The sequence below is a fragment of the Saccopteryx bilineata genome, chromosome 2, assembly GCF_036850765.1.
Source record: "Saccopteryx bilineata isolate mSacBil1 chromosome 2, mSacBil1_pri_phased_curated, whole genome shotgun sequence".
Lineage (NCBI taxonomy): Eukaryota > Metazoa > Chordata > Mammalia > Chiroptera > Emballonuridae > Saccopteryx > Saccopteryx bilineata.
The window spans coordinates 370,109,524-370,125,612 of NC_089491.1; the positions used below are offsets into that span (position 1 = coordinate 370,109,524).

The 16,089-nt window shown below is 56.1% G+C and overlaps 2 protein-coding genes and 1 long non-coding RNA gene across 9 annotated transcripts in view; 2 read left to right on the forward strand and 1 right to left on the reverse strand.

Moving 5' to 3' along the window:
- Positions 1–6,560, forward strand: part of PLEKHM1 (pleckstrin homology and RUN domain containing M1) — a 46,429-nt gene extending 39,869 nt beyond the window's left edge. For all 4 annotated transcript variants that reach the window (XM_066263387.1, XM_066263386.1, XM_066263388.1 and 1 more), the window contains exons 10-12: positions 4,568–4,631; positions 5,130–5,287; positions 6,094–6,560. In XM_066263387.1, the coding sequence (XP_066119484.1) occupies positions 4,568–4,631; positions 5,130–5,287; positions 6,094–6,202 (331 nt within the window). In that variant the 3' untranslated portion in view covers positions 6,203–6,560. The remainder of the gene's footprint in view (positions 1–4,567; positions 4,632–5,129; positions 5,288–6,093) is intronic.
- A 384-nt stretch (positions 6,561–6,944) lies between these two features.
- On the reverse strand, positions 6,945–10,495 carry LOC136326864 (uncharacterized). 2 transcript variants are annotated; one of them, XR_010729532.1, is made up of 3 exons: positions 9,941–10,079; positions 8,963–9,814; positions 6,945–8,799 (listed from the first exon to the last, which is right to left on the reverse strand). It is a non-coding gene; the product is annotated as an uncharacterized lncRNA (long non-coding RNA). The 2 variants fall into 2 exon arrangements; XR_010729531.1 differs by having other exon boundaries at positions 6,945–9,814; positions 9,941–10,495.
- Positions 10,496–10,691: 196 nt separating this feature from the next.
- Positions 10,692–16,089, forward strand: part of ARHGAP27 (Rho GTPase activating protein 27) — a 34,192-nt gene continuing 28,794 nt past the window's right edge. The window contains exons 1-2 of one of the 3 annotated variants that reach the window (XM_066263390.1): positions 10,692–10,914; positions 12,668–13,345. In XM_066263390.1, coding sequence (XP_066119487.1) covers positions 12,686–13,345 — 660 coding nt within the window. In that variant the 5' untranslated portion in view covers positions 10,692–10,914; positions 12,668–12,685. Of the gene's footprint in view, positions 10,915–12,667; positions 13,346–14,860; positions 14,981–16,089 lie in introns of those variants that run through there. The other 2 variants (XR_010729530.1, XM_066263393.1) reach the window with 2 other exon arrangements.

Sequence of the window (16,089 nt, forward strand, 5' to 3'; positions counted from 1 at the left end):
CCTGGGAAATTACCACGTGCTTTAGTAGGAGTGGCTTTTATTTGTGCATGTATTCACTCACTAACTCATTTAACAAATATTTACTGAGAACATTCTATGTGCCCAGCATGGGGCTAGGTGTATGGGCTACAACACAGAACGAGGTAGGCCGGGTCCTCCCCTCCTGCAGGGAAGGCAGATGAAGCAGCTACAGCTGGGGCTGAGGGCTGGGAGAGAGCGGTAGGGGGCCCCAGATGTGCAGCCCTCCCCCATTGGTGGAGTGGAGGGAGAGGCGACACTTCCTGGAGGAACTGACGTGTAAGGTGAGACTTGCAGAATGAGTAGGAGTTACAGCGGGAAGAGAAGCAGGAAGGTGTTCCACACAGAAGGAACGATGTGCATGGGCAATGACGGCCTCATTCGTGGACAGCACAGGGAGAACTTTGGAGGAGCAAGGAGCGAAGGGACCTGTGGTGAGAGGAAGGCTGGACAGGCAAATGAGAGCCAGACCACAAAGGCAGGGGTGGTCAACCTTTTTATACCTACCGCCCACTTTTGTATCTCTGTTAGTAGTAAAATTTTCTAACCGCCCACCGGTTCCACAGTAATGGTGATTTATAAAGTAGGGAAGTAACTTTACTTTATAAAATTTATAAAGCAGAGTTACAGCAAGTTAAAGCATATAATAATAATTACTTACCAAGTACTTTATGTTGGATTTTTGCTAAGTTTGGCAGAATAAATCTTTATAAAACAACTTACTATAGTTAAATCTATCTTTTTATTTATACTTTGGTTGCTCTGCTACCGCCCACCATGAAAGTTGGAACGCCCCCTAGTGGGCGGTAGGGACCAGGTTGACCACCACTGCACAAAGGGCTGGTTGCCTGGCTCCTCCCTTCCCCCCGGCCACCCCCCCTCCCCTGGCCGGCCCTCCATCCCATGGCTGCTTTGCTGCCGTCCATGGCAGCAGCCCTCCCGAGAGGGCAAGATTGGGTTGGAACCCTCAGGATGCCCTTCAAGAAATGTCTCGGTCTCGGGGCTTGCACAGGGAGGAAAGGTGAAGCTGGGCTTCATTCAGCATGGACTTAGAGCGTCTTTCCGTGCCTGGCACCCAGGTCACAGCCCAGGCTGTGGTCCCTGTGGGGCCGTGCTGTCCTGAGAGCTTCAGGAGAGCAGGCTGCAGGTGCAGCTGGTGCCTACTGCCCAAGTGGGCTTCACTGCTGAGTTTCTAGTGACTGAGAGCAGCTCACGAGCCCCTCCGCGTTCCTCCTCCAGCACTTCTCCCCCCAGGGCTGGCACAGAGACCCCCTGCCTGACGGGCTGTGCCTCCCCAGTCCCAGCTGCCAGTCTCCCAGATCCACTTGTGCACAGGTCTGTGGGGCCAGGGTGGTGCCCAGGGCAGGTCTCCTGGGCCTCCCAAGGAGGGGCTCCAGCAGAGAGCTCTCTCTTAGGCAGAGGTCCCCTCCACAGTGCCGGGAAGAACAGAGAGCCCTCTGAGGGCTGCCTTGAGGGACCCCTGAAGGCTGCTTCCCTGGGAGGCTGTCTGCCTCCGTCATCAGCGTCCAGCTTGGCTCACTCCCATCCTTTCTGAGAATCTAGGACCCAGGGCCCCTGCACCCCCCCATGACCAGGGTCGTGAACTTCCAGGTCAGGTGGGACCCTGACCCCGGTGTCGAGGAGCCTCTGCAGGCCTGAGGGGCCCAGCTGCCTGCAGAGTGGGCCGGGGTGCGGGCTTCACTCCTTTGTCTCCACTTTGCTGAGCGGTCTGGTCATTAGCCGGACTGACCCATCGGGGCTGACCGGGCCTGAGTACTGGGTAGTCCCGCCTCTCTCCCTGGCTGGCCTCCAGTGGGCCTGCACACCTACTGAGTGCCCGGCCTTCACGAAAGCAGGGCGGTGACTGTGGAAGTCCATTGCAGAAGCAGCACAGGCAGGAGAAAGAGCACGAGAGGGGCCTCTGCGCGGCTCAGACCCGCTGTGTGTCTTAGGGAAGTTGCTTCACTTCTCTGAACCTCAGCTTTCTTGTCTGTAAAAGGGGCGAGTCATCCCTGTGTTCATGTGGCCTTCGAGTTGTGGTGAAAGCTGCGTGAGGGGCTCAGAGTTTGGGAAGGGACATAGGCAGACAGCCCTGGTCACATGGCATGTGCCACCTAACCCAGCCATGGCAGGGCCTGGAGGGCCAGGGGGGCTCCTGGTGGAGATGGCATCTGAGCTGAGCGTTTGTGGAGTTCTTTCTTTTCATTAAGGAAAAAAAAACCCCGCTTTCCTTCTTTACAAAGATAGTATTGAAACAGCATGAAGGAGGACCAGACAGAAAGCCGGGCCTGCCCTCTCCTCACGCTCTCCGGGACTGTCAGAGCGCTCCAGACCTCACTGTCCGCACACAGGAAAACAGCGTTCCCAGTGACCTGGGCTTAGAACACTAAGGAGAACAAAGGGGAGGGAGGGCCCGGCTTTGCGGCTAAGGGGACCAGTAGCATGCAGGGGCTGGGAGTGGGGCTCACCAGCGCCCATGAAGGGCTCAGTGCAGCTGGACCGTGGGCACAGGGGCAGACCTGGAAGGTCCTGTGTGCAACACCAAAGGTGTTTGGGTTGTATTCTACCAGCAGTTGGGAGCCATTAAAGGGTTTTGAGCAAGGGACCGTCACATTCTGATCAAAAGTTTAGAAACCCAATTTGGCAGCAGCAGTAGTAATTGGCCCGGGAGGTGAGGCCTGCACTGAGTCATCCAAGGTAGAGGGTGACAGGACGAGAGGGCTGAGAAGGAACAGACAGGTCTTTCTCTCAGGGGACCCAGCCAGGGGCTGTGGCCGGCAAGGGGAACTCCTCCCTGACTTCACCTCCTACATCAGTTGTCAGGCCTCTCTGAGTGTGACAGGCCCAGGGCACTGCGGCTTACAGGGAAGGCCCTGGGCCTGGCTGGCCCCCGGGGCTTCCGTGACTGTGAACAGAGAGCATATGCCAAAGGTGACTCTCCATCCACATCAGCCCCACCCTTCCTGCCAGCTCAGGGACAGCTTGTGCACCCCCCACCCCCTGTGTTTTCCTGGTGATAAATGGCGGCTTCCTGTTCCCAGAAAGCTGGGATTTTCTTAGGGAGAGCAGCATAGTGAACTGGGCGTCCCGTTGGTGGCATCCTAACCCCACACAGCACAATGTCATCTGCCTGGCTGCTTGGTGGGACTTGCCACCTCCACCAGGATTGGGTTCCCCCTGGCCCACAGCTGAGGCTGTGGAGTGAGCCACAGTCAAGCCCCCATTCCAGACAGCCCAGGGCCTGGCCGCATCCTGCCCCCGGATGTTTGGAGCATCCTGGGCAGGTTTCCAAACTTCCTTAGACTTGGAGCATCTTCCGTAGAACCCCCAGCACCACGCACACAGCAAGGTCAGGCGGGCTTTAGTACCAGGGGCTTTCTGCAGGTGTTTCCTCTCCATCCCTCAGGATATAGCCCCTGGACTCTCCACCATTAGCAGCGGAGAAACCAGAGCCCGGCTGGTGGTTGAGCCTCGTCCTCTGTCTCCCCGCTTCCCCACCCGCCTCTGAAATGGGATCTGCTGTGGTGCTTAGGACAGGTCAGGTCTCACGGGGTTCCTCTCACATGACACTGAAATCAGATGCTTGGATGTCTGTCCCTCGGCTAGACCAGCGGCTACAGGAGGGCAGAAGCCACATCTGTGCATTTCTGTCCCAGCGCTGTCCCTGATATATGATAGCGGCAGCAATGACAACAGCTAACACCTGTAGGCATTCACCGGGTAGATAAGGAGGCAGGCTCTGCCGCTTACTAGCTCCGTGACCACAGGCAAGTTATTTAACCTCTCTGTCCTCCATGTGGTCTTCTAAAGTGAGTATTATAGTGGCGCTGGCCTCCGCGGGCTGTTGTGAGGATTAAATGTGTTTATTTATATATAGATATTTTTTATATATAGATTAAAGCTCTCAGCCCAGTTCCCGGTACCACTGTTAGCTTTCATCATTCTCTTCTTATTTTTTATAGATGTTTATTTTTTTATATATTTAAATTGAAAAAAATATTTTTAGCCTTATTGAAGTATAATTGACAAAATTGCAAGATATTTAGAGTGTACAGTGTGACGATTGTACACATTGTGAAAGGATTTCTCCCGTCTGCTTAATCAACACATTCATTACCTTATTTGCTTATTTATTTATTTATTAATAAGTATTTTGGTAGAACATTTAAGTTCTACTCTTAGCACATTTCAGTTATGCAATACAAGTTTATCAACTATAGTAGGTAACTGTTCATTGTTTACTGTGTGCTAGGCACTGTGCCAGATGCTTTAAGTAAATTATTTAATCCTCAAAACAGCTCCATTTCTCAGGTAAGGAAACCTGAGGCTCGGGGAAGGTAAGTAACCTGCCCAAGGTCTCTACAGCTAGTCAGTCACCTGGAAGCCCAGGTTCCAGCCCAGGCTGGCTGGCTGTTCTCCTAGCCACCACCCCACCCAGGCCCAGGTGGGAGGTGTTCACGCCCGGTTAGCAGTGCTGAAGGAATGGAAACAAACACAGGTTGGCCTGGGCGGGGAACCTTCTAAGGAACCTCTTGTGTTTTCTTTGAAGGCTCAACCACAGGAATTATCTCTTGGAGTCTCCCCACAAGTACAGTGTTGCTGACCTCCAGCAGGTGAGAAAGTCATCCTCCCAGACCTCTCCAGAGGGACCCCATTCCTGGAGAAATCAGAAAGGGAAATGGGGGTGCTCTTACCTAGGTTCACAAAGACAAGACTGCAGTCTTCAGCTTTGCAGGACCTCAGAATGGGTGTCCCGCTGTCCCTTGCTTCCTGGGGCAGTGAGTGAGCCCCGAGCCCCCCTGGAATAAGCGGGCACTACAGCAAAGCCCAGGATCACAGGAGTGAGAGTTTGAGACATTCCTTTCCTCAAGGGAGGGAGCAGTGGGTTTGGCTCTCATCTGTCAATCTCGTTAGCCCCAGTGTGCCCAAGAGCTGGATGCCTGTACTGCTGGCCTGGTTTGGGGAGAATTTCATGCCCAGGTGGAAAGACACCTCCAGTGGAGTAGGAGTTCCTCAGGCAGGTTCCATGAGCAGTAGCAGGCCACGGTTCGCAGATGGCCTTCGCCTCAGCACGGCTCCCTGAAGGGCCTGCGGCTTGTGTTCCCCTATAGATCGCGGATGGGGTGTATGAAGGATTCCTCAAGGCCTTGATCGAATTTGCCTCCCAGCATGTCTACCACTGTGATCTGTGCACCCAGCGCGGCTTCATCTGCCAGATCTGCCATCACCATGACATCATCTTCCCCTTTGAGTTTGACACCACAGTCAGGTATGCAGGGTACCCAGCCAGCCACGCCACCCCCGGCCCTACCCACAGCTGGCCCCAGCATTCTAGGGTGGCAGGCCACACGCTATTGTGTGGGAACACACTTAACATCCCCTCTGCCAGTGCCACGGGGTGGTGAGGTTGTTCAGAGCAGCTGATGCCCTGGGCAGTCATGGCCAGTCCCAGGCCAACTAAGGGGACAAGACAAGACCTCACAGAATGCTGTTGGGGACCTTCCTGGGCCTCAGTTTTGTCATCTATGAATGGGTTGAGGGAGGGCTAAATGAGTTACTGCCCTGGAGTGCGGGTCAAGGACGGACACAAAGTGGCCCCCTGGTGGGTGATACCTGCCACTGCCTCTGCTTCTATCGTGATCATTCTTGTCCCCAGTTATCATTTTCTGAGATGTCTCTAAATGGACAGATTCATCCACCAAACCATCACTCCAGCCCACGTGGGAGTGGGAATCTGAACTGGTGGGAGCACTAACTCTCTCTCAGGAGGTGTTCCCTGGCCTAGACTCAGCCCCTTAGCAGACCTAGGCCTGAACTTTCTAAACTGCAGTGTCTTAAACATAGGCAAGAAGTCATGTAGTGAGTCTCAGCAGCACTTATAAAAAATGAAGAGAGGGAACCAGCATGCATTGCATGGCCTTGGTGAGCTTTGCTACCAGAATCTTTTGTCGCCAGAGGGTGTAGTACTAGCCTGCAGGCCTGACCGTGGGCTCTGGTCAGGAGCAGTGGGCAGCCTCGGGCCCCCGGGGAGGCCTCCGGCCTGTTGGCACAAGCAGCGCTTGCCCCTTTCTCCAGGTGTGATGAATGCAGGACAGTCTTCCACCAGAGCTGCCAGGCCGTGGTGAAGGGCTGCCCCCGCTGTGCCCGCCGGCGCAAGTACCAAGAACAGAATGCTCTCGCCTAACTCAGACTCCTGTCCCCACCTCGGAGGCCTCGGGCGGAAGGTTCGGCTCTGCCATCCGGGCCACATTTGCCATCGGGCTGGGCTACTCTCTGTGTCACAGCTGTCTCCCTTGTCAGGAAGATGCTCTAGGAGAGGGAGCTTTGATGTTGCCCCCATCTGCTCCAGGAGGAGGGGACATCAGCAGGCACTGCCTATCCCTGTCCGGGGTGGGGTGCCAGGAGGACAGCTTTGCACCAGGCAGGCTCCAGCCCACCTCACTGACAGGGCGCCCCTTCAGGGCTGTTCACACACTGTGGAAACAAGACTTAGGGGCGCATTTTCAAATCTACATTCCTGATTAAAAGGTCTAGTTTTTTAAGGTGGGTTTTTTTCCCTTCATATTTCAACAGAAAATATTTTTTTATTCTTAACCCTACACAAATCACCCAAGAACTCCAAGCATTCTCACCCTGAGCAGATGTGCGGGTACCACGGAGGCGGGTCCACAGACAGGTGGGCGGGGCAGAGCCCTTGGCCTCGCCTTCGCTGTTGCCTTGCCTCCCCTCCAGGACCGGACGCTTGCTGCCAACAGCTCAATGCAATGTGCCAAACCGCCCATGAGGCCGGGCGGGGTCAGTCCTAATGACCACCTTCTTCCTCTCCCTCTTTACTCCCTGCTGCTTCCTCCCCACCTAAAAAGCCTGTCGTCTTTCTCTGTGTCAGAGCCCCTGGCTCTTCTGTAGCCTGGATTTTGGTCCCTGCAGGAGAAGCAGAATGACTTGGAACCAGCACTGTCAGCACTTTGCATCTTCCTTGGTCCAGGGAAGGCTCATCATTGCCCGCCGCGCAGCGCCTTGCCCTCCTTACTCCTATCCTACCCAAGCGCAGGGTGCTGCTGCAGACACTCAGGGGACCCGCCCCTGCCTGCCGGAGCCCTGCTGGGGCAGAGATAGGCTGCCCCACGGGAGAGGACCACGAGCCTGGGGGGCAGAGGGGCGGCCTGAGCACACACTGGAGCAATGACCCCGTCCTTCCACAGAGTGTCAGCCATGCCGCTGAGATGTGCAGGGACCTGCGGGAGAGAGGCCATGGAGGGTGCTTCCCCTCGGTTTACAAAGCCATGAATCTGCACAGCTTTGCTGGACTGAACCAGGAGGGCAGTGCCGGAGAGTGGAAGCTTCACTGGGGCACCACTCTCCTGTGAAGGGGTGCTGGGGTGGGGTAGGAGCCTGGAATTGTTTTCAAATGATGTTTAGACCCTTGGGGTTTGGGGGAACCTGGATGTGGTTCCTCTGCTGCCTTCCCCCACCTCTCCTGAACCCAGCCGGCCCCCTCAGCCCTGGGATCCTTTGCACTTAGCTTGAGGTGGGGGGCCTCAGACGGAGAGCCGCCTGTCACTGTCGAGATGAACTTACTCCCACCTCTCCTTTGGGATGATCTGACTGCTGAGTCACCTGCCTAGCCCTGTGGAGCTGGATGAATTGTGCAATAGAACAGAGGAGGTGCTAGGCAGGTGGAGGAGGGGGCTGCCACACAGCCTTTTTATCCTGTCTCGGAAGATGGTACACACCTGAGCCCAGCACATCAAAGCCTCTGGAACTGGAAAGTGGGTTCTCATCCCACCTCTCACAGCAGCACTGATGCTCCACTGCAGACACAGCCTGATTGGAGCCGGAACTGCCCCCCGGGGTGGGCACTGCCACCTAATCCTGGCCCTGTGTCCTCGGGCCTGAGTGCATTCTATATTCCAGAAGGTGCCCCTGGAGGCACTCACCTCAGTCCATCCCACCCCTGCCCTCCCAGAGGTTAGTAGCATTAGAGCTGACTCTACCCTTTACCAAAAGTTGCTGATACTTCCAGATGAGCTGACTTTTACCCCCTCATCTCCAGTGGAAAGCTGATGTGAACCTCAGTAGTGGTCATACTACTTTTAAGGTGTCATTTTATGCAATAAACTGCAGTGTGGGGCCTTGGCCCTAAGAAGTGCTTTGCAATGTACTGAAAGAACTGCTGCTGTGTGATTTTTGAATGATTTTTACAGTAAAGCCCTGATCTTTCTAATCTCTGGTCTGGTTGTTGAATCCTAGTGCTGCCGCTGATGTGGGAAGACCATGGGCTATCTATTACTAGTCTGGTAGGGCCTCCACTTTCCTGTTAGTCCCTAGGCACAGAGGGGAGGGGCAGTGGTTGCTAGCAGGGGGTACCAGTGGGGGGCATGGAGGAGAAGGACAGTAAAAGGTTCAGTATATATTCCACCCTTGCCACTCCAAGGATGCAAGGCCTGGCGGGTGTGTGTGTCTGTCTGTCTGTCAGATTTCAGGGCCTTTGGGAGATTTACTTGTGTACACTCATACATAACTGAAGCTGATGCCTGAAATTCCACCACCATGACTTCTCTGTGCCTTAAATGTCAAAGCACAGACCCCTGACACCGGGAGATGCGAAACCTCAGGGCTGTATTGCCCACTGGATTGAGAGGGAAGAAGTCTCAGGAAGGACAGGGCCCCTGGTTCAGGGTTCGTGGTTTGAGGCCCACAGTGGTTTTACTTGGCTGCAGACCTTCCTCTGAAGTTCCAGAAGAAGCCCAGGGGCCCTGCAGGGAAGTCCACCACTGCCCTCTGTAAGGACAGAGGAAGGAAGCATTAATTCTCTGGGAAATCAGGTCGCAGGAAAACGGGACTGAAAAAGCAGACATCTCCATCTCCAGTTTCTTGTCCTTTCTGCTCAGGAGGGAGCACCCTCTGCACATCCCATAAGCCCAGCTTCCTTCATGGGCCTCACCTTCCTCCAGGGGCAGTAGAGGATGTGGGCTCCAGGAAGACAGCAGGAACCTGGTTTGAGGACTGGGGACAGCAAGCCCACCAGAGCAGGGGCAAGTGACCTCTCTTGCCTTTGGACTCAGCGCCTTCATCCTCAGCAGAGTGCCTCGGGGAACACTAGTTTCTTCCTTCCCCCTCCTGCCTAAGGGAGGTTTGGAGACCTCAATCCAACCCCAAAGAGGAAGATGGCTCATCTCATTATAAAAGTAGTGATAATCATAACTAATATATTGTGTGTTCTTATGATAATGTGATAATGATAGCATTTCATTCTTAGTGCATCTCATTTAATCTTCCCAACAATCCTACGAAGTAGGTGTTACTGTCCCCAGTGTACAGGAAAGGAAACAGATGCAGAGATAAGGTGAGGATCTTGAGCTCAACCCTAGGGCATTGCTCTGACCCTTACTCTAGAGACAGATTGGAGGGTGGCCCTCCTACCGGAGGAGGAGGAGGAGGAGGTGGGGATCAAGCAGTGAAATCTGGCCTGAAATTAGTGAGGAGGCTCCCTGGCCGCCTCATCCCACCATCCCGCTCCTGCTGCCTCCACCTCCCGAAAGACGCCAGGTGTGGCCCAGGATCCCAGAGGTGCAGGGGTAGGGGTGGTGTCTCAGCTCCTGGGGCGCTGGCCCGGCCCAGAGGGGACAGGAAGCCAGGACACCGGGGATTGTCTCTCGCAGCCGCAGCCCAGGAGGAAGTTCTGCCTGGTGCTCTGGGCTGGTGCCTCCCTCGCTATATTGTTGAACAGGAAACCCGGTAGCGCGGGAGCTGGGCGGTGGAGGAGGGAGAGCCGGACGCCGAGCTCACGCGCGCCCTGCCGGGACAAGTGGAGGCCAAGCTAGCGAGTGGACACCCCGAGGTGCCAAACCCGGGCCAGACCCGGCGGGGGATGCTGAGCCGGGGGAGGGGGGGTGGGGGACCGCAGGTGGCGGGTTCTCACCAGGGAGCATCGGGCGGCTGCTCCTCTTCGTACCGCGATACGACTGGAGCTGCGCGGGCCTGGGAGGATGCCGCGTGGGACGGTCCCCTCTCCTCGGAGGACGGGGGAAGAAGGGCAGCCCTCGGTCCGGGGAGAGGAGGGGTCCCGGCGCAGGGCCCCAGCGCCCACACAGGCTCTAGTCGCCAGGGCACAGGAGGCAGGGCACCTCCTGGCGACAGGTCTGTCCTCGCGCTCCCGGGGTCTCCCCACAGTCCTCCCTTTCTCTTTGCTCCCCTCAGGGTCAGTGAAGAATCCGAGGCCCCGTCCCCTCCCTACCCATCCTAAGACGCTGCGCTCGGCGGGCGTCCCTTGCGGGAACCCTGCTCCGAGTTTTACCAAGCCCGGCTGAGTTGCGCCGGGAAAGGGGCTGGGGAGGGCGGCGGTGCGCCCGGAGCGGGTAGTGCCTGCAATGCGGCTGGAAAGGGCTCGTAGCTGGTGATTCAGAGTGCAAGTGGCCTCGCTCGGAATGGGAACGCCCCGGGCAAGCCAGCGAGCCAGGGTCCAGCAGTCCCCGGGACGCAAAGGCCGGCGGACAGCAGATCTGGCCTGGGAGGGTGGAGGCGGGGCAGGGGCGGGACTCTACCTTCCCGAGGCTCTGCGACCCGCCAGCGTCCCTTCAGTTGCTGCCCTCCCGGCCGGTGTCCCTCCCTCATGCTTTCTCCTGCGCCGGAACCAACTTCCACTGTCCCTGCCTACCCAGACAGACTCATTCAGGCTCCCCCTCGCCCCTCCCAGACACAGCTGCTTTGGGGATTGGGGACAGCCCTCCAGAGGTCCCTCTCTCTCTTTGCTTCCCTTGCCAGCTCCTGCTACCCGAAATCTCTCCAGCCTAGCCCTTGAAGCCCGGCCCAACAAGATGGCAGGGGCCTAACCTGCCTCCGTCTGCTGGCTCAGCCCATCCAGCCCATGGGCTCCCGAAGGCCCGCCCTGCCAACGTGAGTGAGCCCGCGGAAGGGGTGTCGAGAAGGGGTATCCTCCCCGGATTTGTCGGCTTAGTTCTGGGCAGCTCACTGACAATGCCTCTAATGCCCAGTGTGCTTAGTGATTTAGTTTACACCCCTTTCCCGATCGAGGAAAGCTTGACAAAATAAAGGAGGGCTATGCACCCCTCAGCGGGACCCTGTTCCGTGGGTCCCTCAGCCTCAACAAGCAGCCAAGCTCCCAGCTACTGATCCTGGGGCCACCATTGTAGGGCAGGAGGTGTGATCAGTGTAAAAGGCTTGGAAGAACTAGCCACTTCCAGAGAAGGCCACCGACTCATGGCTTTGATGGAGGGACACAGGCAGATTGAGAACTAGGTTCTGACACCAGGCTGAGCCAGCCTAGGATGGGTGAGAGCTGTAATGATCACTCCAGGAGAACTTAGGGAACCCCGGAGACAACACACGAGTGGTCACTGACACAAAATGCATTCTCTAGGGGCCACTGTCCTGGGGCAGTGGAGAGATCTCAGGGCAGGTAGACAGGCCGGGAGGGCCGAGTGGAGCCGAGCCTGTCGCAGGAGGGAGGTGGGAGCTGGAGAGCAGGGGTGGTGCGGGCCGGTCTGGGCGGGCCACGCTCCCGAGTTCACCGCTGTGGCAAAGCGGCTGGGGAAGAAAAGAAAAACCGAGAGAACCGGTTCTCTGGCTTTGGCAGTCACGGGCCCTTATGCCAAGCCTCTTGAAATAAGCAGGGTGGAGACACTCCCATGGGTTGAGTGACCGGCAGGGAAGAGGCGCTGTGGACACGCGCTTCCTGAGGTCTAGAGGCAGCAGAACCAGGACGGGGTAGGGACTAAGTGGGCTGTTCTTCCCACTTCACAGTCAGGAAAACTGTGGCCCGGTCAGCTTTAGGCAAATTGTAGCGTCAACTTGATCTTGGGCAATCACCCTATCTCAGCAATTTTAAACTGGTGTGCCGCACAAAATTTTAAAACATACAATACCTATTTAGTCAGGGGCACTGACCACTTTTCCCTTAGATTGTCAATTTTTAAAAATGACAACAGCCAACACAATAGCTGGCTGATGTGAATGAATCAAAATTATACCTTTTTTTCTGTCATATTGGCAAATATATATTTCTTGTTCCACAGAATTTTAATAGTTTATATGTTTCATGAGATGAAAAAGGCTGAAAATTGCTGCTATCTCTTTGAATTAAGGTTTCCCGGGCTGTGAAGTTGAACAGTACTACCCACAATCTTCCCACCAAGGGAATGAAACAAGGCTCAAATCGTAAAATCAACACCACAGAATGAAAGGGTTGCCATAATTCCATCACTGTGTATAAGAATGAGAACCTAAGATCAAAACCCCGAGGTCACCGGCTTGAGCACAGGCTCATAGGCATGACCCCATGGTGGCTGGCTTGAGCCCAAGGTTGCTGGCTTGAGCAAGGGGTCACTCAATCGGCTGGAGCCCCCACCCCACCCCACCCCACCCCGTCAAGGCACATATGAGAAAGCAATCAATGAACTAAGGAGCCACAATGAAGAATTGATGCTTCTCATCTCTCTCCTTTCCTGCCTGTCCCTATCTGTCCCTCTCGCTTAAAAAAATGAATGAGAACCTAAGAGATGATTTTATACAAGTCTCCCGTTTTAGAGATAGGAAAACTGAGGCCAGAACGCATACGATGACTGCCGCATTGGGACTCAAGCCCAGGATCCTTGGCCCTGACCTCCACGCCCCTGCGTGTTGTCCACAGGGGAAGGCCGCTCGCGCGATGGCTGCGGACGTCGAGGGGGACGTGTACGTCCTGGTGGAGCATCCCTTCCAGTACACGGGCAAGGACGGGTGCCATGTCGCCATCCAGCCCAACGAGCGCTATCGTCTGCTGCGCCGCAGCACCGAGCACTGGTGGCATGTGCGGCGGGAGCCCGACGGACGCCCCTTCTACCTGCCCGCGCAGTACGTGCGCGAGTTGCCAGCGATCGGCGACCCTACTACCGCCTCCAGGCCGCCCGCTCCCCACCCGGCCCGGGCAGCCCCGGAACCGCTTGCTTATGACTACCGCTTCGTGAGTGTGCCGGTGCGTGCGGGCCCCGACGGCGTGCCGGCGGAGCCCCGGGGCCGTGCGGGCTCCCTGTGCGGCCCTACGCGGCGCGGCGCGGCGACCCAGCGCAGCAGCCTGACGCCCGGCGCGCCCGCCTGCCTGTACACGCGGCCCGCGGCGCGGGTGAGGCCCGCGCAGTCCCTGGACGACCTGGCGCGCACTGCCGCCGCGCCCCCTGCCGGCCTCCTCGGGAGCGCGGGCCGCTCCAAAGCCTGCAGCGTGGCGGGCTCCTGGGTGTGCCCGCGGCCCCTGGCGCGCAGCGACTCGGAGAACATGTACGAGGCCCTCGAGGATGTGCGCGGACCGCCGCGGGAGGAGCGTCCCGAGCAGGTATGTCGCCGGCAGCCGGAGGCGGCGGTGGGGGTGAGGGGCCTGCGCCCGCACAGGGCCGGGGTGTGAGGAGACCGAGTCGGCTTAGCGTCCGGCTGGACGCGGAGCAGCAGTGCCCGCCGGCCTGGGACCGGCTCCCTCACACCGAGCCTCACTTTCCTAAACCATGAAACGAAGGGTACACGCTCAAGATCTCTTATCTGCAATTCCAAAATGCCAAAGTTCCCTGGAGCCCAAAGGTTTTTCGTAACAACATTGGATTTGAACCGTCTTGAGGCCGTTGGTGCTCTTTATCCCGTTTAGTGAGAATATTCAGCTCTTGCTACAGATGAACTTGATTACAGGGTGCTGGCCCAGGCCTTGCTGGGCGCGTTATGTCATTTATGGCAGCAGGTGTGTGCGCCGTGTTATTCTAAAATCCGAACCATTCAGAAACGCATCTGCTATGAAATGCGGGGTTGTGGACCTGCAGCCGGCTCTACCTGCCTCGCCTTTCTCACAGGAGCTTGCGGGGTACGGAGTGTCAGACAAGATAATGGATATGAAAGTCAGGAAAGTCAAGGGTCTGCTTCCCTTTTTGGCTGTTCCCAATATTTCAGTTCCCTCTTTTAAAAAAAAAAAAAACCGCTTGATAAGTTTGTTTCAGAAAGAAGTCCAGTCACAGTGGGTTTTGTTTTATTTTCGCTTCAGAATCATTATGTTAGTTTAGGAAATCGAAAACAGAGCACGTTTTTTTTTTTAATTTTTATTTATTTATTCATTTTAGAGAGGAGGGGGGAGATAGATAGAGAGAGAGAGATTGAGAGAGAGAGAGAGAGAGAGAGAGAGAGAGAAGGGGGAGGAGCAGGAAGCATCAACTCCCATATGTGCCTTGACCAGGCAAGCCCAGGGTTTTGAACCGGCAACCTCAGTGTTTCTAGGTTGACGCTTTATCCACTGCGCCACCACAGGTCAGGCCAGAGCACGTTTTTAAAACTCTTACATCCTCAGAATTCTGCCCGTGGCCCTAACATCTTGAACTTCAGAAACTTTTCAGGGAAGGGAGAAGAGGGGAGTGAATGCACAGACATCTGCCACCTGCTCTATAATGATGGTCAATTTGCATCCTCTCTCGGGGTCTCAGTTTGTCCTTCAGCCCAAAGAGGGGCGGGGAAGATGGCTGGATGACCCTTGAAGCTAGTAAAGCTGTGGTTTCTTTCTTTGTAGCTGATATAATTTCAATAAACATTGGTCCCTACCAAGTTCCAGTATAGAGTCTGGGATGCCCAGAGGAAGGAGGCACTGTCACCGTCAGCAAGTTCCGGGTCTTCCATCCCATCTGGTTACAGTGCAAAGAGCTCAGGATTTGAGGCTACAGAGACTCGGATTTAACTGCCGAGTCACCTGCCAGCTGAGTCATCCCCCAGCCCCCGGGTCATTGTGTGTAAACATAGGACAATACCTAAGGATTAAGGTTGTTGACAGCCTTCAACGAATGAGACTCGGACGCGCCTGGCGTGTAATAGGCAGTCCACCAAAGACTGGCAGGGGTCCCGCTTAGTATCCTTTAACTTTGGGTCTGCACTTCCCTCGCTCCGGTTTCTTAGAGGGGCAGCCCGCCCCCTTGTGGCCAGCGTGCAGATCAGCATTGAGAGGGTGAGAAAAGGACGCGACCTGACTGGGAGAATGAGGTTGCGGGCTGTGGGGGACGGGAGGGGCAGAAAGGAGGAGACGGAGGGATCCTGGTGCCCGGTGCCCTTGCCGGCCAGCCAGACAGCTTCTCTGGAATAGATGACTGGATGCCGGCGCTTCTTCTCCCGGCGCCCCTCCGTTTCCCGGGCAGATTCCTGAGCCTCCACATTCTCTGTGCTGGTGCTGGTGCTGGTGCTGGTGAGGTATTTGTCTGTACCTCTGAGGTGCGCCCCTTGAGGTGGAGGATTGGCCTTGCCCTTTGAACCCCCGCGTCCCACCTGGAGCCTGACCTGGAGCGTGTGCAAGACTGGGAAGGAGGGGGTGCACTTCCCTCCCCCATGAGCCCAGACTCTGCAGGTCTGCCCAAGGGACCCCACAGAGCCCAGGACCAGGGTGGAAGAAGGAGGGGGAGAAGACCCCCAAATCCGGTACTTTCTGAGAAATCACCCCAGCAGCCACCTGCTAGGTGGTATCTTTGCCCAGTGGTATGTTGGGGAGGGGGGTCCTCAGGGAGGAACTAGGGCGTCTGCCAGAGGCCTGCATATTGGCAAAGAGGCTCTGCCTGCTCCCACTTCTGGCCCAAATTCACTGTGTGACCTCAGCACGTTGCTTAGCGTCTCTGGTTCTCTTCTCTCCAGTGTGATGGGTGTATACCACACTCCTGGTGAGGGGTCTTTATCCAAGTGTCAGCTGAGGGTCTCCCTGACAGCCAGCCCATCCCCAGCAAACTCCAGGGGTGGGGAGTTGGTTCTCCCATGGGAAGGAAATTTCACTCTGCTCTTAGCTGCTCAAAGGTAGCATTTAGAGAAGGAATTTCCTGAAAGGTGAGTCTACCTGTTTTCTTCTTGGAGGAGACAGGAGAAGCAGGTCCTACCCTTCCCCTCCATTCACCATTCTCTAAGCATGAATTGACTGAACACCTGGCAAACACCAGGTGAGCCTTGAGATCTGAAGGTGACTGAGGCACAGCCTGGTCTCGGAGGCCCCACCATCTGGGGCAGAATAACAGGAGGGGACAGATGCCCTACTCCACCATGCCACAGGCCGTCTGTGACCTAGCTACACTCGGGTTC